Source organism: Rhea americana, unplaced genomic scaffold, assembly GCF_003343005.1.
Source record: "Rhea americana isolate MKP2758 unplaced genomic scaffold, rheAme1 scaffold_247, whole genome shotgun sequence".
NCBI classification, from domain to species: domain Eukaryota; kingdom Metazoa; phylum Chordata; class Aves; order Rheiformes; family Rheidae; genus Rhea; species Rhea americana.
In genome coordinates this window covers 483,671-506,134 of record NW_028186365.1, presented here as the reverse complement: position 1 = coordinate 506,134, position 22,464 = coordinate 483,671, and the positions used below count along the sequence as shown (strand labels likewise).

At 38.1% G+C, this 22,464-nt stretch overlaps 2 protein-coding genes across 9 annotated transcripts in view; one reads left to right on the top strand and one right to left on the bottom strand.

Annotated features, from left to right (window-relative positions):
- ARFGEF1 (ARF guanine nucleotide exchange factor 1) overlaps positions 1–7,580 on the top strand; it is a 93,668-nt gene extending 86,088 nt beyond the window's left edge. Inside the window, exons 34-39 of the mRNA XM_085306779.1 lie at positions 957–1,086; positions 1,924–2,063; positions 2,417–2,585; positions 4,061–4,199; positions 5,260–5,377; positions 6,141–7,580. Coding sequence (XP_085162905.1) covers positions 957–1,086; positions 1,924–2,063; positions 2,417–2,585; positions 4,061–4,199; positions 5,260–5,377; positions 6,141–6,305 — 861 coding nt within the window. The 3' untranslated portion in view covers positions 6,306–7,580. The remainder of the gene's footprint in view (positions 1–956; positions 1,087–1,923; positions 2,064–2,416; positions 2,586–4,060; positions 4,200–5,259; positions 5,378–6,140) is intronic.
- A 2,470-nt stretch (positions 7,581–10,050) lies between these two features.
- Positions 10,051–22,464, bottom strand: part of CSPP1 (centrosome and spindle pole associated protein 1) — a 63,263-nt gene continuing 50,849 nt past the window's right edge. For all 8 annotated transcript variants that reach the window (XM_085306769.1, XM_085306777.1, XM_085306772.1 and 5 more), the window contains 5 exons: positions 18,992–19,038; positions 17,679–17,742; positions 15,925–16,031; positions 15,595–15,745; positions 10,051–10,873 (listed from right to left, as the gene is read on the bottom strand). In XM_085306769.1, the coding sequence (XP_085162895.1) occupies positions 10,647–10,873; positions 15,595–15,745; positions 15,925–16,031; positions 17,679–17,742; positions 18,992–19,038 (596 nt within the window). In that variant the 3' untranslated portion in view covers positions 10,051–10,646. The remainder of the gene's footprint in view (positions 10,874–15,594; positions 15,746–15,924; positions 16,032–17,678; positions 17,743–18,991; positions 19,039–22,464) is intronic.

Here is a 22,464-nt window from a genome sequence, read left to right as displayed (position 1 = left end):
ATGTGCCCTTGTGGCCAAGAAAGCCAATGGTATCCCGGGGTGCTTTGGGAAGAGTGTTGCCAGCAGGTTGAGGGAGGTGATCCTGCCCCTCTACTCAGCCCTGGGGAGGCCTCATCTCGAGTACWGTGTCCAGTTCTGGGCTCCCCAGTGCAAGAGAGACATGGAGCTACTGGAGAGAGTCCAGCGTAGGGCTACAAAGATGATCAGAGGGCTGGAGCACCTGCCCTGTGAGGAACGGCTGCGAGAGCTGGGCCTCTGCAGCCTGAGGAAGAGAAGACTGAGGGGGGATCTGATCAGTGTTTATAAGTACCTGAAGGGAGGGTGTCAAGGGGACGGGGACAAACTCTTTTCAGTTGTCCCACGTGACAGGACAAGAGGCAATGGGCAGAAATTGAAGCACAGGAAGTTCCGCCTGACCGTGAGGGGGAATTTCTTCCCTGTGAGAGTGACGGAGCACTGGCACAGGTTGCCCAGAGAGGTTGTGGAGTCTCCTTCTCTGGAGCTCTTCAAGGCCCGCCTGGATGCAACCCTGTCTAATGTGCTCTAGGTGACCCTGCTGAGCGGGGAGGTTGGACTAGATGATCTCCAGAGGTCCCTTCCAACCTTACTGATTCTATGATTCTATGATACGCTTAATCTATTAAAAGTCAGAATAACTCTTTGGTTGGCACAGCGCATGTTAAATGCTCGGATGTCATACAAAAAAAAAAAGAGAGAAAACTGACTTTGCTATGTAATTAAGTATTTATTGCTTGTTAAGTCTTCAGTTTTTTCTTAGTCATCTTTTCAGTGAGTCTTTCTTGAATGCTAATATCACGTATCACTAAAGCGAATGAAAAAGTGATTGTAATGTCAAAATGGCTAATGTCTTAAGTTGCGAAGACCACAACATTTTTTAAGATTAACTTACTTAATAAAGTTTTCTGTAAGTTAATTTTTTGGGGCTTTCTTTTCAGGATACTGTCTCACAGAAGTCAGTAGATATCCATGATTCTATTCAGCCTCGATCTTCAGATGGACGTCCGTATCAGCCCACTGCAGGGTCCACAGTAGCTGAAGAAATGAGTAAAACCAGACCGACAGCAAGTGAGTGTTTCTTAATGGTTTGATATTTTGTCTGAGTATTATTTAGCAGATATTTGATGTCTTCAGCTATATCCCCAGTCATAACTTTAGAAATATCATGTGGAGAAAATTACAGTGGCTAAATTTTTGCCTTTATGTAACATGGAAGAATTCCTGTGGACGCAAGTCCACATTTTTGACCTGTGCTTTACAAATCTGGAGTTCAGCTGCTAATTTACAGGTTTCTTACCCGAAGTAAAATATACAAAACACTACTCTCCTAATATTGCTATATAAACAAATAATTATTTTTCCTAAGAACAAAGTTCTTTTTTTTATAGAATGCAACGGAAGCTGATTCCAGTGATAAACAGTTGAATTTAGACTTGATGTGAGGAAGAAGGTATATGAAACCATGTACTTGTGTTGATGCATAAAATGCTAGTGGTTTTACTAATTGCTGCAAATACAAACAAGCATGGATGGACTCAATAATACCTTAAGCCACCTCCTGCCTGTGGACAGTCTAAGCCTCTATTTCTTGCTGTTACATTGATGCTATAATGCAATGTTGCTAATTTAGCTGATTTTTAAGTAACACTGAATACTTGTCCTGTATATGGCAGGCAAACTTAAAGTTAGAATATATATATATTTTTTAATCTGCCAGTTAACTGACTATGATCAGTCCTTGTTTTTAGAAGACTAATTTAGATGAGTGGATTTCAGGTTTTGTTTATACATGTGCCTGAAGATGAGCTATTTTCAGGGTAAGTTTAAGAAAGGTTTAAAAAGAAAAGTATAGCATTTAAGTTGACAAGAAATTTTGTTTGTGTTTTTCTGTTTGTTCATTTTAAGAATTTCCAGAGCAGAAATTATTTGCTGCTCTTCTGATCAAGTGCGTTGTACAACTGGAACTCATTCAGACTATCGACAACATTGTATTCTTCCCAGCAACTAGCAAAAAGGAGGATGCAGAGAATCTAGCAGCAGCACAAGTAAGTAGAAGTGACAATTACCATTTTTTTTTAACAGATTTTCTGTAGTGGATTAAGTTTCAGAAGCACTTTCAACATTTTCCAAATTAAAATTTTTAGAAGTGCTAGAAAATTTCCAGCAGACTTTTGAGATCTTCTACATCTTACATTAAATTGAATTTGCCATGCAGGGGCAGAACGTTATGGCAGTTTAAAAATACATATTGTTCACAGAGATTTCTGAAATTGGAATATGGATGTAACTTTTAATAGAACTTTAAATATAGTTAAAGATGAAAAAAAGGTAGGACTGAGTTATCATTGTATCTTACTGAAGGCAGTTGTGAATTTTGACTGTTAATCTCTTTTTGTAGAGAGATGCCGTGGAGTTTGATGTTCATGTGGATACACAAGATCAAGGGATGTACCGTTTTTTAACATCACAGCAACTTTTCAAACTTCTTGATTGTCTACTAGAATCCCACAGATTTGCTAAAGCATTCAATTCAAACAATGAGCAGAGAACAGCTCTCTGGAAAGCAGGTCAGTCAGTCAGTTCAGAGAAATATTTTACAAGAACATGTTACTGTGATTTGAATTGACCTAAGAATAGATCAAAAATCACTTTGCTGAATGTGATATTGAATGTCAGGCTGTAACTTTATAACCTTGGAGTCCCTAAGGGGAGGAGACTTCATCTGTGCAGATCAAATATCTGTTCCATTTGAAAAACTTAAGATAGCACTGGTTTACCTTTCAGTGTATACGGCAGCTAAGCTGACCTTGGCCATAGGTCTGAGTCCTATACATGGAAGTTGCGGAGACACCCCAAAACCGTTAGGGTGGTGGTGGGAGTAAGGTACATAGAAATGTATGGGTGAAATATATGCAGGTTTTTGAAACTGATGGAAAAAAGAAAATCTGTGTAGCACTGTGATTTAATTTATTCCTTGCACCAAAATCAGCTATATTAATATTTTAACAGTGAATACATACTATGAATATGCAACAGCCTATTTTGTGCATGAATATGCGCATATGCAAAACGCTCTTAATCTGAGTGAGGGTATATAAATATTTAAATGCTTTTTGTTAGTGTGGATTATTCTGTGTTCTTACAGTAATAGTTTTGGAAACAGTAGCATCTTAGATGTTTTTGTTGAAAACAAACGTTAAAACAGACTACACTATAGCTGTGTTATTGAAACAACATGATCCATTGTCAAGAGTGCCCTTGAATTTTAGAATTTTATTCCTCACTATTCCCCTAACTTTTCCTATAAATTTAGACATGTAAGTTTGTTTGTCTCTGCCTTCATCTTTTTTACCTATCAGCTTGGATATTAAGTTTCTGGAGTACGGTTTGTCATACATTCATACAGTAACTGTGACCTAACTACTACAATTGCATGTAATTCTTAGCAAGGGAATCCCATTCATGTCTAAACTTAAAATGACCCAAACCATCTTTTTTTAAACCCTAGTAGAAAGAGGGTGAGGAGAGAGGGTATGGCCTCATTATAGCTACAAGGAATACCATGGTAATGTATGTATTAGCTACAAGTTTTAAATTACCTCTCAGAAACCAGACATTTTTTCTCACTGATTCAAGCTTTCTTGCAAGCCAGCAGCACGCTTTACAGCTTTTCTGCACCTATACTGCTGGGTAAACTGAGGCACAGATTTATCAAGGACTATCAAAAGTTCGTATTAAAACCAAGCTTAATAATTTGTAGAATGGGTTAAGGTGTGGATGGATTGCACTGGATCATACACATGGGCTTCACATCTGCTTGGAAGCTTGCAAAAATAGATGCTAAACACGCTTGTGTGGTGTATATACGTAGGCTAAATGTTAGCAGTGCTCCATTATGCTGAATATCACAAAAAATTATATAAGGCGGTGCTTATAACAGTCTACGTGTAAAAAATATTCAGTGGGGAGGGACCACGAGGAGAAGTTCCAGATGCAACAACAACAAAAAAAAAGTCTGAATGGATATTTTGCATTTCTCTAGGCTTCAAAGGCAAATCAAAGCCTAATCTCCTGAAACAGGAGACTAGTAGTCTTGCCTGTGGGTTGCGCATTCTGTTTCGTATGTACATGGATGAAAGCCGTACCAGTGCGTGGGAGGAAGTCCAGCAAAGACTACTAAAGTAAGATGCTTGTAGCTGAAACTGTTGCTGTTACCTCTGATATTAAACTGTATGTTTATTTTTACTTTAAAGGTTGGGCCACCTCTGTTTTCAGTGAAGTTGTTAGAGTCAATACATTATGGAAGCAACCCTGTCAAACGTGCTGTAGGTGACCCTACTGAGCAGGGAGGTTGGACCAGTTGATCTCCAGAGGTCCCTTCCAACCTTACTGAGTCTATGATGGTGGTCACAATGTTAGGTGTTTTTCTGATGTATGGGGAGTGCTGTGCCTGCATTCACTAGCACCGTCTCAACTCTCTTTTTATTCTCTTGACATGTTTTACATGCAAGAGAACAAATTTTGTCACTTTTTTCCTCTTTTCTTGTAACATGTGGGTACGTGGGGGATAGTTAAAGTTCTGAGAGAAAAGAAAAAAAAAGAAGAAGAAGAAGAAAAAAAGAAAAGCAGCCATCTCCCAAACTGTACTTTTCTCTTTCAGTAACCTCAGATATTTTGGGGGATTCATGCAGTATGTTTGCATTTGTAGAAGTGAGCAGTGGCCTTCAAGAGCTGTTGGGCATGTGCAAGTTTTTGGCATGTTGGTTATTCAATACTTCAAATACTAAGGATCACTTGACTGTTTTTAGTGTACAAAATCCTCAGGCAAGTGTTGGAATAAAAGAGGGCTTAAAACCATGGTAGTAACACAATCAATGGAAATATTTTAAGATTTTTAGACTGAGGAGCAGAGCTGAAAATCTACCTGGTTTCATCAACATGAGGAGGATATTTTGTGTTTAAGTGCACATATAGTTCTGCCACTTGCATTTTAATACCCTCAGAGAGCAGTTAATATGCTTCAAATTGCATTTTGTAAGCCCATTTAAAACTGAAGTCCTAGGCCTTTGGTTTGGGCAAAATCAAAGCCTTTTATTATTGATCAGGCTTTCATAAAACGGTGCTGGACTTTTTTTCACACATTCTACACTGGTGGCGTAACTGCAAAGCCAAATCTCAGTCTCTGTAGTAGAGCTCAAAATAAAATGTTAGTTGCATGGTTACTGTGTGTTTTCTTTCTAGTGTCTGCAGTGAGGCTCTGAGTTATTTCCTTACGCTTACATCAGAAAGTCACCGGGAAGCCTGGACTAACCTACTACTCTTATTTTTGACGAAAGTCCTTAAGATAAGTGATGAAAGGGTAAGTATTTACTATCTGAAACACTGGTTTAAATAGCCTTCCAAACAGTTAGTTTCAAACTTTTTTTGCACACAGTTGTGTACTTAAAGGTTACTGCTCTATAGACAAAATAGTCTCTTTTTAAAGAGGCTACATTAAAACAGCACCTGAGATACTGATGGTTGCTGTGCACAGCACAAAAGTACTGTACTAAAACTGCATGCATCTGAAAATTTTAAAGATGCTAAAATCCTTTAGAAAGTTAAGTTGCTTTTACATCTCATGTTGAGGAAAAGGGTTAATGGCTGATACTTTATTCAAAATACTTGGAAATATCCTGTAAATAAAAAAAATTGAGCAATTCTACAGTAAATAATGTCTCTTTCATTCTTCTATTTCTAGCAAAATTTTGCTAAAATATGAAGTGAAAGGGACTAATTAAAATAATTTAACTGATCTATGATAAAGGAGAAAATCTTTCCCTTGAAAAATAAGGATTAGCAAAGAGCTGTGTGTAGTTCCTGAGCATTTGTCAGAATATGTCATGGAGCGCTCAGCCTTGTGGCAGCACTGCTAGCTTCAGCTACGAAGATGTTTTTGCTCATCACTTTGTGGATTTCTCATGTTAACTTAGCAGAGTATTTAAAATTCTTTGCTCATAACAGGCTTTGCAAGGTATATTGATGCATAATGGTCCTGATACATATGCTGTGTAATATTGATGATGAATAACTTGTCCTCTTTTTCTTTTTCCCTCCCCATTACCTTGCCTTCACCTCCTCAGTTCAAGGCTCATGCATCGTTCTACTATCCTCTGTTGTGTGAAATTATGCAGTTTGACCTTATTCCTGAACTTAGAGCTGTTCTACGAAGGTTTTTCCTCCGGATTGGTGTTGTTTTTCAAATATCCCAACCACCAGAGCACGAGTCTGGAACAAGCAAGCAGTAGCAGATAGTGACTGAGTATTGCTCTGCTTAAAAGTTTGTATTCCTCAGCTAAATAAAAGGACCAGGTAGCTGAGCCATTCTGTCTGGGTATCCATAAAAAATGGTTTCTTTGTATGGCAGTGTGTATCTAAGGGTTAACGGTACAGATGCTTACAACTGTAATTAAGGCTTGCAACACTCCAGTCCCTTTATTTTCTGATGGATTATCTCTATCGGTTTCTCTTACCTGGCTCCTGCTGAGCATAGAGCCAGTTTTTAGCACAGTCCTTGTGTCAGCATGGGCTGCAATGTACCTTTACTGTCCTAGACAGCAGTATAGCAACAGATGTTTATGGCGGGTGTGAAAGTAAAATGTACCCAAAGAACTATGTATGTAAAGGCTTGAGCTTCTGCAAGAAGTACAACTCAGGAGAGCTGTATTTTGAAGGATAAAATGTTTATAGTAAAAAGAAAATGGAAATTATTGTTCATGGTAAAAGATATTTAGCAGCTATGTCTGATATTCTTATTCAAAGATTTTTGCACACTCAGGCTGTCTGAGACATTGGTAATCATCTTTCTGTGAAAAATGTACAGAGATGCAGGTCTGTAATATAAACTCTTTAACACTATACAGTTCTTCCTGAATTGTTTTATTTCTGTATTATTGATTTGCTGAAAACCTATAACACTTTATTGTTTACCAAATGCACTAGAAGTTCGGGTTTATTTTTTGGGGTTGTGATTTTTTTTTGTTTTGTTTTATTGTAGCCCAGAAGTTAGTGTTGCTGACTTTTGTCAAGAACAGATAGAAATATCACGACTGACATAACTACCTGTAATATACTTGTTTTAGGGCTTTTAAATATAATGAGCCATTGAAATGATGATCCTTCAAGGACTGGAACTTGAATCACTGCAAACAAGTCTAGGTTGTGTCTGCTGTCACACGTTTTTTGTTTGATGTAGATTTCACTCTTATGTACAGAATTTAATGTTGAATATATTGAAGTAACAAATCTGGCATGGTTTGGGGATGGTTAAATTTATTGGAAATGTATTCATACTGTGAATTGTGCTCTGATGGTTAAAGACAAGATTGTCAAGCATTCTGTATTACAATGGATGTAGAAATTTTTTTCAGATGGACAAAATGTATATGGTACAGATATGTAAAGTTTTCTATGTAAAAAAATTCTGTACAACTTTCTGTACAATATTTGGTTCTCATCTGGCATATTCTAATCAGGTTATAGGTCAATAAAGTTTTTGAACTCTTTCATCAGTGCAATCAAAACCAGTCTAATCTACAGCTACTTGTTTTAAAATTTCCTTTCATGCCCTTCATGCTCCTGGTTCAAAGAAATAAGCCCCCATGTTCAGCTACCTTTGAGTAAATGACAGAAGGCTTTGGTGACATCTTTTTTTAAGATGCCTTCTCATCAGTATGGTGTGTGGCAAGTGTGGTGTGAAAGTAAATTAAAATAATAATAAAGTATTTGTATTGCAGGAGCACTACTCAAGTGAACCCTGTATTGCAGCACATTAGAAGCCAAATTACTGCTATGCTGCTTACGGATTAAAATGTAAATATGAAATGATAAAGTTGGGTGAGAAGAAAAGGCTGAGAGTGCAGCTCATGCTGACTGCTGTTGACTCACAGTACAGCAGTGACCTTGACAGTGTCTTTGATTTTGTAAGTGAAAGTGGAGTTTGTGGTTGTTCTCTTGTGTGTTGTGGAGTCTCTCTGAACTCACTCATGAGCAGCAAGAGAGAAGCATGAAGCTTGAGAAAGTGGCTGAGGGAGGCTAATTTAAGAGATAAATGAGTCTGCTTCCCCCGAGTGACCTGGGCTGTGAGCGAAGTGTAGCAGTTTTCACAGCAGACTCTGAAAATAAAAGGTGAGCATTTAAATAAGGTAAAGCCAGTAAAGGGAATTAAAAGAGCAACCTGTGCTGAGGAGAATTTCCATACGAGCCATTTACATGTCTATTACCCATTTATCTGCCTTGCTCTGCTCTGAATGCCTGATTTCAGTGTCCAGCAGTCAGCAGCAATGGTACTAAACATCTAAAAACAAGATTACTGTTTTAAACCTTACTTAGTGCATCGGTCTTCTGTTGCATGCTCTGTATTTTAATAATGATTTTTACAGCTTGGCCTAACCTTATTTACTATTTAAGTGGAAGAGTCCTAACAGCTGTTCAGCCTTGGTTCACTGGAAACACAGAACGACTGATACAGTCGTTCTCTTTTCTCTACCTGTACCTGTCTTTAGTTGGTGTCATACTTCTTGGTGTGCAGCGACCAGAACTGTACTCGGTGTTCATGTTCAATGCCCTCATCTCCCTAACAGCTCCCATGCCCACAGTGGTTACTGGCAAAGCAGGGTGGTGGATGCAGTCTGTCTGAGGCATGTTGACTTTGACCTCAGGACTGCGGATTGTAGCTGTATTCATTTTTGCAGGTGAGACAGTCTGGATTAAAAAAAAAAAAAAGAAAAAAGCAAGCAGGGGGAAGAGGGAGGGGAGGGAGGAGGAGAGAGATAAACAAAAACAGGATCAGCAATGCCAAAGGGAGAAAAGTGTGGATTTCAGCTGAGTGCTGGGCAGGTTCAGTAGTTTCAGGCCAGTACAAAGGTGAAGGAAGCAAAGGGAGGAGGGTCTGGACTGGCCTGGAGGCAAAGAATGCCAGATGATGGTAAATGACATGTTTTAAGGAAGGGGAAAAAACAACAGAAATAATACACCTTTAGCCAGCCTAACACTGGATTTATTTATGTATGTTTGTTGGGAGGCAAAAACCTGATAAAAGGCAAGTAAAGAATGATTAAACTGCCACTGCATGAGAAAGCAAAGAGAAGTTCAGTTGCTCTCCCGGAGCTCATACAGCAGCTCTATAACCTGAAGTTCAGCTCATTCATGGAGCAATTGAAAGCAGGATCAGGCATCAAAACTAAGGGGAAGACTGGCTGGCAGGTGACACGTGAAGAAAAGGCGAAGACACAAAGGTGGGCTGCAGCAAGGGGCTTTGGGTGATCGCTGTAGTGCTGAAGAGTTTCCATGCCCCTCCTTACTATTATTTGGGATTATTCCCAGACTCAGGCAGCTATGCAGCATGTCCTTTATGCTCGTTATTCCTTGCATCCATCTCTTACTGGCCACTGGTGTCAGTCCCAAACTGATGACACCCCTCCTCCCCCTCCCCCCAAAAAATACCCTTGGGAAGGCACACGCTGAATCCACAAGCAAGCAAMCCAACAAAACTTTCCTCCCTTGAAAAATGTCCCGTCCTTACCAAACTGCCATGGCGTTCGAGTATGAGGACAGATGCTTGAAGAAGAGCAACCACTTCTATGAATTTCATACGGCTACTAGGAAGCTTTCTCAGTTTTTTTTTTTTTTTTTTTTTTTTCCCTGCTGGACAAAGCTTTGGCCCCTTCCCCTTTCCAAGAGGAAAGTTGCACTCATCACATAGCTTCACCTCGATGTGTTTCAGTTCCTTCAACTCTTAAAATTCCATCTACATTTCTTTCTGCCAGGAATCTATGCTTTTATTCAGTAGCTTTCCTAGGTGTTTTTCCTGCTTGCTTCTTCAAAAACCACCTCAACAAGGTTTTTGTGACCCTTATTCTAGTTGGGCTGTTGTTGTTCCCAGGTAGCAGCTAGTTCAGTACTGAATAAAGATCAAAGCAAGTGAGAAATGAAGAAAATAAATAGACTTAAGTCTATTTAAGTTTTAGTAACAAAATAATTTATTAACTCTTAAATCAGGACCATAAATTAAATATATGCAACAATATCTGTATTTCCAGCACATACATACAGATTAGAGAACATGAAATACAGTGCTAACATTTTTTTTCTGTAAAACTCTGTTTTCTGAGCTTTCATGCAGGATACAACTTATCACTGTATGAAAAACAAGTCCCCTGTCAGTTATTTATGCTTTTGGTAAAACACCTCTGCTGTTTTGGAGTTTTTAACTGGCTATAGCCACAGCTAAAAATTAATTATCTTTGATTTAATACCAAATTCATACACACAAACTCACTCTTTTTTCTGTAAGTCAGTCCATTTCTAAGGCTGAAACTAACTCATATTAAAAAGTGCAAAAAATGCCAAACTCATCCCCTTTCCATCATGATACAACATAAAACACTCCTTGTGCAATAGTCTCCTTTTATGCAAGTCAACTACACTGCAGCTTCTGTTACTTTATTATTGCTTTTTTAAGTGATCCATACTGCTCCACACCATCTACATAAAATAGAACTAATCCCTACAAGAGACCATAAAAAGTGCAGTAGTGATGAAGTCCCTTCTCTGATGAAAGGCACAGCTGGTTTCAACCTGGATTTTATTCAGCCATGTGCAGTTGAGAGGCCTTGCCAACTGAGCGGTACCGTATTTTCAGGAGAAGACTTAGCTGGGCTTGACTGTTCAGCCACGAACCTTTCGAGAGTGTCAGATGTCCCTGGTCGCAGCCAGGGCTCTGTTGCAACTGTGTCAACGGAATGGGGCCGCCTGCCATCTTCAGGTGGAACAGGCTTCAAAAGGTCGTCGGCTTCTCCTAAGGAAATGTTATCACCTAAAGAGAGAGAAGTATAAAATAGTACAGTCCTACCTACAATCAGCAGGTAAGTACTAAAAGTCTTTGCTCACGTGCTGCCCCATGCTGGTTTGGTGAGGGAGGAACTGTTGGCTTAAACAAACTTCAGTGGCCTTAGAGGTCAGTTCCTGCTTTCCCAAGGCACGCTGTTACAGAGTTGAGTCAAATAAAATGCACATTAAAAAAAACCCAAACCATTAAGTGTTACAGCTAAATATTATACAGACAGTCTCTTTAAACACAGGAAAGAAAAACAGCCTTAGTTAAGCAGTACAAATGCAAGTATGTCTGTACATCACATTCCAGCATAGCTAATAATCTTAGCACCATATCATTCTGAAATGAGTATTTGGTAAGTTGTATCTTCCATCTAGAAATAAATTTGCCCTTCAAATAAGGACCTTGCTGTGCTGCTGAAATCTGCTGAAGGGGAAGGAGGCTTCCATCTGGAAAGCAGCACAAGTTAAGGACCACAATAGCTACACTGCTGCAGGGTTCCAAAACACTGGCCTTAGAATGGAAATGACACTCTGAAAGATGCAGACTTCCAATTTGCTGAAATGGATGATGCCAGGGAGACTGTAGAAGCCGTTCAGGGAAAGTCACTGACAATCTCATGCCACCATCACTCCATCCTTCACTTGTCTCAAGTTCTGGGGACCGACATCCTAGCAGAGACAGAACATGTCTCTCTCTGATTTCCAAGAGCCCCGTTTACGGAAAGCATTCAGCAACTCTGCTTTCACCAGCTACTCAGGGCGGCCTGGGAAGTTCTTGACCTTCTACATTCTCAGCAAGTGCAGAGGCATGTGGGACAAACACACTGACTAACTCACTCCTGAACTTACCGACTCCCTCACAGAGAAGAAAGGACATGATTAGCAGTAATGTCATCTCCAACACCTCAATTACAGATTCCTGGAGCTGATAGAGCAGAAATGTTTTACTAGGTAGATGAGTGGCTTTGAGCTTTAGATGTATGTATGAATTACAGAGACTCCACACACTAATTTTTAAAGTTATCTCAGGACTATAAATCCCATTTTATCCTTGTCAGCAAAGCTTTTACATTCAGGGAAGGGTAATCCATTGCTTAATGAAGTGTCTTTCTACCAGTTTTATGAGGAGAAGATTTCATCAAAACAATTTCAGGTTGCTTGCACAATACATACTGATGAGACTTAGTAAACAAGGTATGCTAAAGGCAGTGTGCCATGTGCCATGGTCTGGGATACTACTTCTGTGTCAATCTCCCTGAGCATAATCTGAAATCTTTCTCATGGGAGAATAAAACACAGAATTTTTGGAAGCATTTTAAGGTGGAGCAAATATGAATCTCTCTGGATTGTGAAGTCAAGTTCACTGCCAAGAAGTTAGGGTTATTTGAACTGAACCAGGAAACTATGAAGGTGATCCTCAGGGCAGTTCCTGAGGTACATGAGCATCCCAAATTTTCTTAGAAGAGCTGTCATGAAAAAGGGCACTTGATAAACAAACTTCCTTCTGTAGATATACCAAGCTATGTGGCAGTTGCAAGATGTCAAAAATTTTCAAAATCCTAGCTATTTTCTGTAGGCCTTGTGATGGAAAAAGAAAGGCATGTTGCACACAGAGCTGCAAACTGCTATTGCTTAGATACCAGAATTAAATTCAACAGCAAGACCTAGTAGCTGAAGGTCACCAGGCTTCTAGAGGAGGAATGCCAAGAGGTACTTGGATGAAGAGGAGAAAGAAAAGGTTATAACATAGCAACAACTAGTTACCAAACTACATATCAAAATAGCTGCCCTGTGAAGGACAGATCAAACAGTCAGGAAGACAAAGGTTTAAGTCCATCTCCAGTTGGAACCTGTGCTTTTTAAATACACAAGCTATATGGTGTTAACAACACTACATGGCAGAGAAAACCATACTTAAGAAGAATAAGTTGTTCTGTTTCTTCTTTCTTAAAAATGATATTTAGAAAAAAAATTGTTTGTTTAGAAACAACCTGCAGACTTCCAGGCCAGAGAGTGCTGCATTTCTCAGTTGAAATATTACTGCCTTCAAAGGCAAAGTCATTGCTCAGATCTTCCAGCAGCTGAAAGAACTTTTTTTTTTCTTCCAGAGACACTATCATAGTGCACTTCAGTATATCAGACTCATTTAGCGCTGCTTGTAGAAAGCAACTACAGTACAAAGTGTCCTTCATTATGAATTTCAACACTTTAGTATATTCCATAACAATTCTTGTTCTTAGTTTTGCCTCATGTAAGTCACTTCTTTTGGAAGTYGTATTTTGTAATTCACAGTTTGTATCTGGAGGCTGGTGATAAGCAGACCTCTTTCCTTCACCTGAAATACTGATGTAGAAATTGAGTGGTGTCTGGACTTCCCCTAAACATTTACCACAACAGTTCTTGGCACTAAACGAGAACAAACGTGTTCAGTATCCTGGAGTGGATCTTACTGGTTTTCTTCTGTCACCTGGCATGTGCCCAGCATCAGCGCTGCTGCCTGCCGTAGGATCTACGTAAGGCCCACGGGGAGGCCTGAACCAATTAATGCAAGTTCTCTCACGTGCAGCAGGGTCTCTGCCACACAGCCAATGTGGATTTTGATGCTTAAATCTGTGAGAGAGCTTTCGCTTCTGTATCTAAGTCTGGACTAGTTTACAGAGTTAGCAACATATACACATTGCCTGTTGGGGAAAGGAAACTAGTAGCTGCTGACTTGCTGATAGAAACTTCATAGCCCAATGTACGCTGCAAGCCTGCTTTGATGGGAATGTATTTTGGATGAGTGAAAACAGAGGAGGAGGCCTAGCTCTGCGATCCACTCGCTTTCCAATTACGAAAGCAATGCTAAGACTGGCTCCAGGACTGCCACATCAGTCCCACAGAGAAAAATGTGAACAAAGTCCTTAGTGTGCAGACAGAGTCAGCTCATAACGTACATGAAAGCCTGCAAATTTTCATCCTCTGGTCAGTTCAAGGAGAGATAACCTCTTCCTTTTGATAAAAAATTGTTTTTTCCCAACAGTGCCTCAGAGAGTGGGGGAGAAATAATCCTAGCTGTTAGGAAAGCAAACGGATGCCACAAGGTTCTGTCACACTGCTAGGGAAAAGAAATAAAACCACCTTAAAAAAAAATCACTTAAAAAAAAAAAAAAAGAATTGTCACCAAGTGTGAGGAGGGAACCGTGACACCATGAGTGCAGGCAGGGTAAAACCTTAATGATCAAAAGAATCTCTTGCTCCGTTTCAAAGATGTACATGTGCTGAGCATGAGTGACAGTCCCCATGTATTCCAAAGAACAGGTTACGTTTAAACTTTTTCCTTTTAGAATATTTTTAAGTATATAAACATATATTCCAGTAGCTATATGCACACACACAGCACTACTGGAAGACCTAATGTTTTAGCTGGCACAGTTGGATAACAGAGACACTGCCAGCTGACAAAGGAGTTAAAGTAACTCAAAGGCTGAAGCTCTGGTGAGCGTAACAAAAGATATACAAAAGTGTAGTTCACAAAATATTAAGTGAAATTATGAAGATGTGAGAGAGAACAAGGACTCTCTCATTCAGTATAAGTAAAAGAGAACAAAGTAAAAGAGAGTTCATATGGCAAAGATGCTTGGGAAGAGTGAAATCAGTAAAACATTTGGGGATTATATTTGTTTAGGTGATAGAAGAAATGAATAGAAGTCAAAAAATGCAGAGAGCGAGTCAACCATGATTGATTTTTTTCATCATTAAAAAACAAAAAAAAAAGGAATCCAAGTGGGACAGTTAAAAAACAGATGATTTGTTTGAAAGAGTACATATAGCAAAAGAATCAGAAATCAGTATCTGTGCTCTCATCAAGTTTATAAACAGGATACTGATTTTAACTGCCTAAGCAGCATAGCAATTGCACTACTAAAAAGAGGAATTTCATATTCATAAGCATAAAATGTATCAACTGGGTCATAATCCATGTGAGAAATTAAAGGCCATTAATATTTGCTATATTTGATACCTCAAACACAAAAGGAACTTACATCACGTGGTCAGCTTATAAAGTAGCTCTGAGATAACTCCTGGAGTTTGATGCATTTTATGCACACAAGATGCTTGTAATAAATTTGAGTGTATGTCTGACAAAAGGGGTATCAATATCAAGCTTTTAAAATACTGAATGATCATTTTATGTTTACAAACCAATAGAAAATCCAAATTATCTAGAAAATAAAATACTTTGTATATGTTCATGTTGGTTGGACCACAGGCAATTTTACCTGCTTCCTAGAAATGTGGACAACCTGCCAACATTAATCAGTCAGGAGTTTCACTTCCTTCCACTAATATATAAACTATGCAGTTGCATATCCAAATATATAAACTATGCAGTTGCATATCCACGTCTTACTGCTGCCAGTGACGTATTGCAATTTTAAAAGGAATACAGACAGGAGAGGGATGAATAGCTGACCAGACAGAAATTATAGTATCTTTTCCTATTACCATCCTGTAAATCTAGTCTAAAATGCTGTGTTGAAGCTCAGTGAGAAACTTCTTGCRTCAACTACAGAACATTAAATCAGTTTCAAAAAATTTGTATGTTTGAGATAGTTGTTTCCTGTTCAACTACAAGCAGCATGTTAATACTTGTTCCTTAATTAATGTAATTACCTAATATTAGTATTTACTACGTGATCTCTAAGGCTCAAGGCATACCTAAGTGTGCAGATTTCCTCTGGAGCTCAGTAAGTCTGCGCAMCCGTTCTTCATTCTTGCCTTTCAACTGATCAACGTTGAGGCTGGAGCTTGAGTGCAAAGAAAAGCTGTCAGGCTGTGGCAACGGTGTTCGGCCTGATGGAACATCTTCCTGCAGAAAATGCATGAATACTTCAGTTAAATACAGTATTTTTTAAAAAGGCAAATAGTTGTCCATGTAAGACCCTCTGAATCCATATCATCTGCTATTACAGGACCACAGGAACTGTCTGACAGTATCAGATTTGTTGTCTACCTTCGTATTCAGCCCAATTTGGGTATCATACATACAGTACTCTCCAATGCTTTCTTCTTTATTCGTCTTCTCTCCCTTGCAGATGGTGGAAGCTGCGATGTTAAATTAACTTCTAAGGCAGGAAATGTTTCCCCATTAGCACCTGGAAAAAAGAGGTGAATAAATCATTTTCAAAGAAATCAAAATACTATACAGTGTTCAAACCTGATTATGCTTTGAAACAAGCAAATGTACCGTGGTTGAGTTAATCACAGGAATCAAAGGATATCTCGCATCAAGCCAGCAACACTCAGATGCAGACAGAAGAACAAGGTATCAAAACATAAGCCATAGAATGAACTTGAATCAAAGGCAAAGAGTATCTTCCATAGTGAGATAAATACTTCAAATCTGGCAAGTTTGCTGCCTACCTTATTTCACTGTATCTTGTTTATGTCCCTATATCTTTAATGAAAACAATGAGTACTCAGCTGAGTAGAGAGAACACTAGGAAGACTGCAGCACAGAAAGATACAAGCACGTAAATAAGTTATGTATGTAAATAAATTACATAACTTATATGATAATGTAATCAACCCTTTAATCATTTAGCCTTTTTATGTAACAAGTTGTTAGAAGCTGTTCATACAGAAAAAAAAATCTTGTTCTTATCACATTACAGTGAGAGTTTTTTAGTCTATTTTTATAGTAGAAATGGATCCTACGGTGATGTCTCTGTTTCATGGTTGTTTTCTCTATTTGCCCCTTCCTCTGCTGATTTAAGAAACTACTTTAAAGACAGACTGTTTCAAACAGATACTTTATTCCCCCCCACAAACACACACACATTCTTTTCCAAATCCCCAGGACCAATAACTGCTGTTTGAGGGCTGGTTTATGGCTTTGCTGTTGGCTTGATGCAAACTGCAGGCTCTGATTTATAGTTTGGTACCTCTAATACTTCCAGTAAACAGAGCCCCCCAGTATCAGAAAGGATGCTACATGGCAAAACCAATACAGAATCCATTATTCTGTGACAATGAAGCGGCTTTTCAGACAGGCTCTGACTAAAGTACTGTATGTTAAGTTAAAAAAAAAAAAGAGAGAGAAACATACACGCATGTGTGTGTGTTTATTTGTATACACACACATGATTATATATATAGAGAGAGAATTGTTCGGTACTGAACTATACACACATATACATAGATATATGTATGTATATATAGGTATATCTATGTGTAAGTTCAGTACCGAACAATTCTGCAGCATTGCTATGAGATTATTTGGTGTGCTAAGAGACAGTGTGACCTTAAAATAAAACTACTACTGCAGAAATAGCAGGTTTTTCATTTTCTGGCAATTCAAAAAAATTTTAATGAACCTAAGAGTCATGAGTTTCAGAGATCTTCTAATCAATTTTTTTWAAAATATTTTTGTTTAAATTTGAAATATTTAAGTTTGAAAAATAAATTTGATTTATACTGATCAAGAATTTTTGGAGAAACAAATGAATCAAGATGAAAAGCTTTTCTGTATTACTCTTTTTTTCCCACAGAGGCGAAACTCTAACCCTAACGAGCAGCGTCACTAATTTTAGGTGTGGTCCACACATAAATTTATTTCAGTACAATTCCGCAAAGATCTGCCTTTTAATTTGAAGACATAATTTTCTAACACTTTAAAAATGACAATTGCTACACTCATCACAACATTTAGAACAGCAATAATCGGACATTTTAGAGTAACATTATTAGATTAAATGTATGTACMTGCAACAAAATATAGCTAAAGAAAGCTATAAACTCACCAATAAAAGTACTGTCAGATTCCAACAGTGAATTTTTCAAGAATTCATTAGATCCATTCCTGAACTACAAAAGTAAAAACAGAAGACATTCAAGTTCAGAAACCTCAATATCTTTTGGGGGCCAAATTATAAACATCATAAATGTAACATCTACATTTTTACAAAGCAAGTAGCAGCTGCAGTGTTCTGTACTATTCTTTACTTCATTCTAAAAMGAATCTATACGTTTTTATATATTTCATGCTCTTTGCAACTTCCCCCCCATCTTTCCACTTTTTCCATAATAATCCTTTTTGCTGAAATTGAATATGTATGTGGTAACTGCACAAGTGACTTTTGTAATACGACACATCAAGAAGGGCATCTGTGTCTCATATTAATTTCATACAACTTAGTGACTATGCTTGAGCTTTAGGAGAACAGTCAATACCCGAAGCTGTCTTCAGCTCTGCTGTAACCAATACTGATCAAAAATAATGCTGCTATAAATTTTATTAATCCCACCACATACAATCTTTGATATTAAAGCACTAAAATAAAAATTTCTATGTAGTAATAAAAAACATTAGGAGTTAAACTTCATTGGAACTACGGTTGCAGACAGTTGTAGCCATTTGTTACAAAAGAAATTCTGCTATGGAATACTTTATGTTGAAAATTATGAAGTCAAAGTAATAGAAACTATCAAGCAAACAAAATATTTACTGCACAACACTGCTCCACTGAAGAATTTCAGGTAATAATTTACAACTATAAAATGCACTAACATTTTTTTTAATAACAATTCATTTCTATGTGTAGTTACAGTAATGTCCTTGAAGCTAACGGCTTGCCTCTGCAGTGTCTCATTCGGTTCTTTTCACTCAGTCAGAAAATAAACATCTCATTTGAGACAATGAGTCAAATTATTTAAGGCCACATACATCTCTTAAGTCATCTGAATTTGGAGCATATGCTACCAGCTTCTTTTTCTACTAATTCATACCACCACTAGCAATCTTACATCAAGTGAATATAAAATAAGTATCTATGAATACAGAAAGAAGAAGGGAATTGAAAATAAAACCATCTCTATATATGAACACAAACAAGCTGTATGTCAAATTAAAAGACACTGCAACTCATTGCACTGACAAGCTACAAGAGAAGCAAATGAGCTTGCAGTCTTATTATTTAAGGGTATCTCTTCCTCTGAATTCTGCACAAGCCACAATATTTCTCACACTTCCACAAAGGCAAAAAAAACAAGGGGAGAAGGACCAGGGAAGAATAAAAATAAAATAAAAATAAATTATAAGCTGTTTTATTCTTACCAGTCCTGCCTTTCGTGGGTTATAGCCAGAAGCAGAATCATCTTGATCTACAAGAAGCAGACGGCCAAAGGACATAAGGACAACTTATATAAAAATACATTTAGAAATTTTAGCAGCACATTAATACAAAAATGTGAAAAGTACTATAAGACTTCTTTAAAATTATACTTATTTTAATTAATAATTTGAAAATATTTCAGTGTGACGTTTGTTCACTGATAAAACACACGCCGTTATTTCAGATGAAACAGCATTTAAACAGAAATCTGCTTTCCAAAATATGCCCAGTAAACTCAAAGTAGATGGTGTTTTATTATAATAAAGATTATCTTCTCTTCCCTAGCATGAATATTTTGGTTTTCTTGTCCTTGTTTTCACATATTAAATATGTATACATTGAACGTATTTTTCTATTTTAAATATATCTGAGAATTAATATAAAAGAGTGAAAGTTAACAGAATTCAGCATCCCAATAGCTGCTAGCCCTAAACTGCAATGCTTCACACCCCACCTGAACTCAAGTAGCTAGACCGCAAAACAAAGTAAGAGGGAAGAAATCTCACTCATTTACTTACTCATTTACTTTGCATCTCACTCAATCTCAAATTTATCAGGCTTTGCTTAAACTTACTATGAACCAAATGGAAAAACAAACCCATACTGTATTGTTTTTCAAAAGTTAAACAGCCAAATTTCCCCCTTCCATAACCATAGACCACCTAAGTCATGTAATTAGTGACCCCAGCTTTGTGTTTTGCCATTATTTTTTACTGTCTCTCAAAATCCAGTGATAACTCAGAGTCAGGAATCTCCCTCATATGCCCTGAGGATAACGTAACAATGGTTTTGCAGTTAAAACTCATGGATTCTCAAAAATGATTTATTCTATATTCCAGACACCTCTTTGTTAAGAATTGGCACAGATAAATAGTTGCATTTGTATCAACAGAACGCAAGACTGATGACAGACTCCTCTGCGTGGGACAACTCAGCAACAAAACTACCTAGCGAAAAGGGCACTGTATCAGCATCAACTCCCTCAGTGCAGGAGAGGAATCCACTTCTCTGGGCTTCTCTCAGGGTGCAATACCCAGAACTGGAGCCTGCAGAAAGCCTCAGGAACGAGCAGACATGCTGCATGCTGAGAGTGCAGAGTTCACAGATTTCCAAGACAAGTTTAACCAGTCAGTGGTCATTTCAGAGGAAAAAAAGATTTGTGCAAGGAAAAACAACAACAGCAACACAAAAACCACACCGCCACGCTCTAATTTGGACAGCATGAAGAACCATCCTGAAAGTTAATTTAACAGGACTCTCTGCACACTGGAAATACCAAGTAGTAAAACTGAAATTACTCGTGCTTTAAGTCTTCAGATAAAATTTTTAATAATATTTTTTATTCTTGCATCTATATCTAATAAACTTATTTGATGCTCATCTGACCTCTAGTCCAGCATCAGGAACCACAGCACGCGAGCTTCCACGCCRCTCGGACTGACGAACAGCCCATTCCCGACAGCAGTACCAACCCCGGTTAAGCAGAGCCTCGCGCTTCAGCCCAGCCACCTCAAGCCTGCTGCTGTGCCTTCTCCTCCCATCGCCCCAAGTAATAATCTTCCAAGCAGGAGTCAGTCACTGCCCATACCCTCACACACGGTTGGCTAGCTACAAAGTCATATGCTYTGAGGGTATGCATAAGAAAGAAAAATTTAAAACAGACCACAGAAATCACGAGCTCCTTTCTTAAAAGAAGCAAGGACAACAAGTTTGGATGGGAAGCGTCCCGGTGTGTTCATACAGCTGAACAGCACAGAACACCACAGTCCTAATTTTCCAAGAAYAACGTCTCAACTCTCACATCCTGAGAAATTCCCACTGCATTCATATGTGTGGCCACTTGCAAACAGAACTAAAAAAACCCAACATTATTCTATTTCACTATTACTTTTTTAACCAAGAACAACTGTGGAACATGCAAATGGCCAATCTTGAGCTCAGAAGCCTTTTCCTTAGCCTTCCCCACAGCTGCTTTTCTTTAACTGACTTCTCTGCACTATTTGTCCCTTCATGGGTTTTAAGTTGACCGTGAAAGATAAATGCTTCTCTCAGTAAACTACCTTACTGACAGATCAACGATTTGTCCCCCCTGATACCTTAGGGGGACAAATATACCCCCATTTTATGTACAAAACCGAAGCAGAAGTTGAGGTACTTTCTTCTTGCTCATCTTGTGTCGTCTCTCTACTGACATAACTCTGATTCAGCAACAAGAGCAGCATTTGAGAACAAAAAAAAAAAAAATCCAAAATTGCTGAGAAAGAGCAAGCATTTAAAATTCTTTTGAACATTTACAAAATTTGTTAGGGTTATAGTTCTACTAATAATCTAAATATTTCTCTTTAGTGTAATGAAAAAGAAAGTAAAAAACACTCCAGAGAGAAGGCTGTACACATAACCTGTAACATAAAGCCAACATAAATAGTTAAGCARCATTCTTTAGCGCGTCACCCCCCTTCAACACATTAGTGGGATCTCTGCTAGCAGCATGGAAAAACGGGTTAGCCTTTGCCATTATAGGCTATAATGTTGTACTTCCCACASAGGGCAAAAGCACATCCTGCTTTAATTCATCTTTTTTTCTGCCTCAAATCAGACAATAAAACCACTCATCTATTTTCAGTGAGGAAAAGATGATTAATTTGTCTCCAAGCTCAATGAACTGGAAATACAAGTTATATKCAGTGACTAATTAATTCTCTTCTTCAGTAGCACAGTGACAGATTATTAAGCTAAACTACATTGTAAGGCAATAAGAGACAGCGGAAAGGCTGCTCGAACATCTTCTACAAGCATTGGTGGAAAATCATTTTAAAATTCAGCTGTTTGTCTGCCAACTAACTTAAACTGTCCCAGAAAATGCCTGTTCAGTTTGCAACCATGTAAGCCTGCATTATCCATTCAACATTAGCATATGTCCAAAATGACAGTTTATCCTCAAAATGAATGAAGAGGCAAATCTACTAGCTGCTGGGGTTTCCTCTCCAGCCAACAATAAATCAGAGCCATCTCAGACAGGCCTAYTGAAAAATATTCTAATAGGAGGTGAGAGGGAAGCAATAACACCACCACCACCACACAGTTTTCAGTGGAAGCTAGTGAATTATTTTTCACYATTTCAGTCACTTCCAGAAAGGGCAAGCCTGAAGACAACCCCACATACTCCATTTAGACATGAAATGATAGTAAAGTGCTTGCAATTAAGTCAGAATATGATACAGATGCACCTGTTTGCCACAGCAATGTTACATTATGTATATRCAATACTGCATGCATTCTTCGAACACCAGAATATCCAAGMTACAGAAGTCATCTTTTAACATTCAACTAGGGTACAGAATAAATCACCATGCAAATAGCTGACACATTCTCTATCTCAGTATCAGTTTTGTCCTACTCACATATGAGCATATTC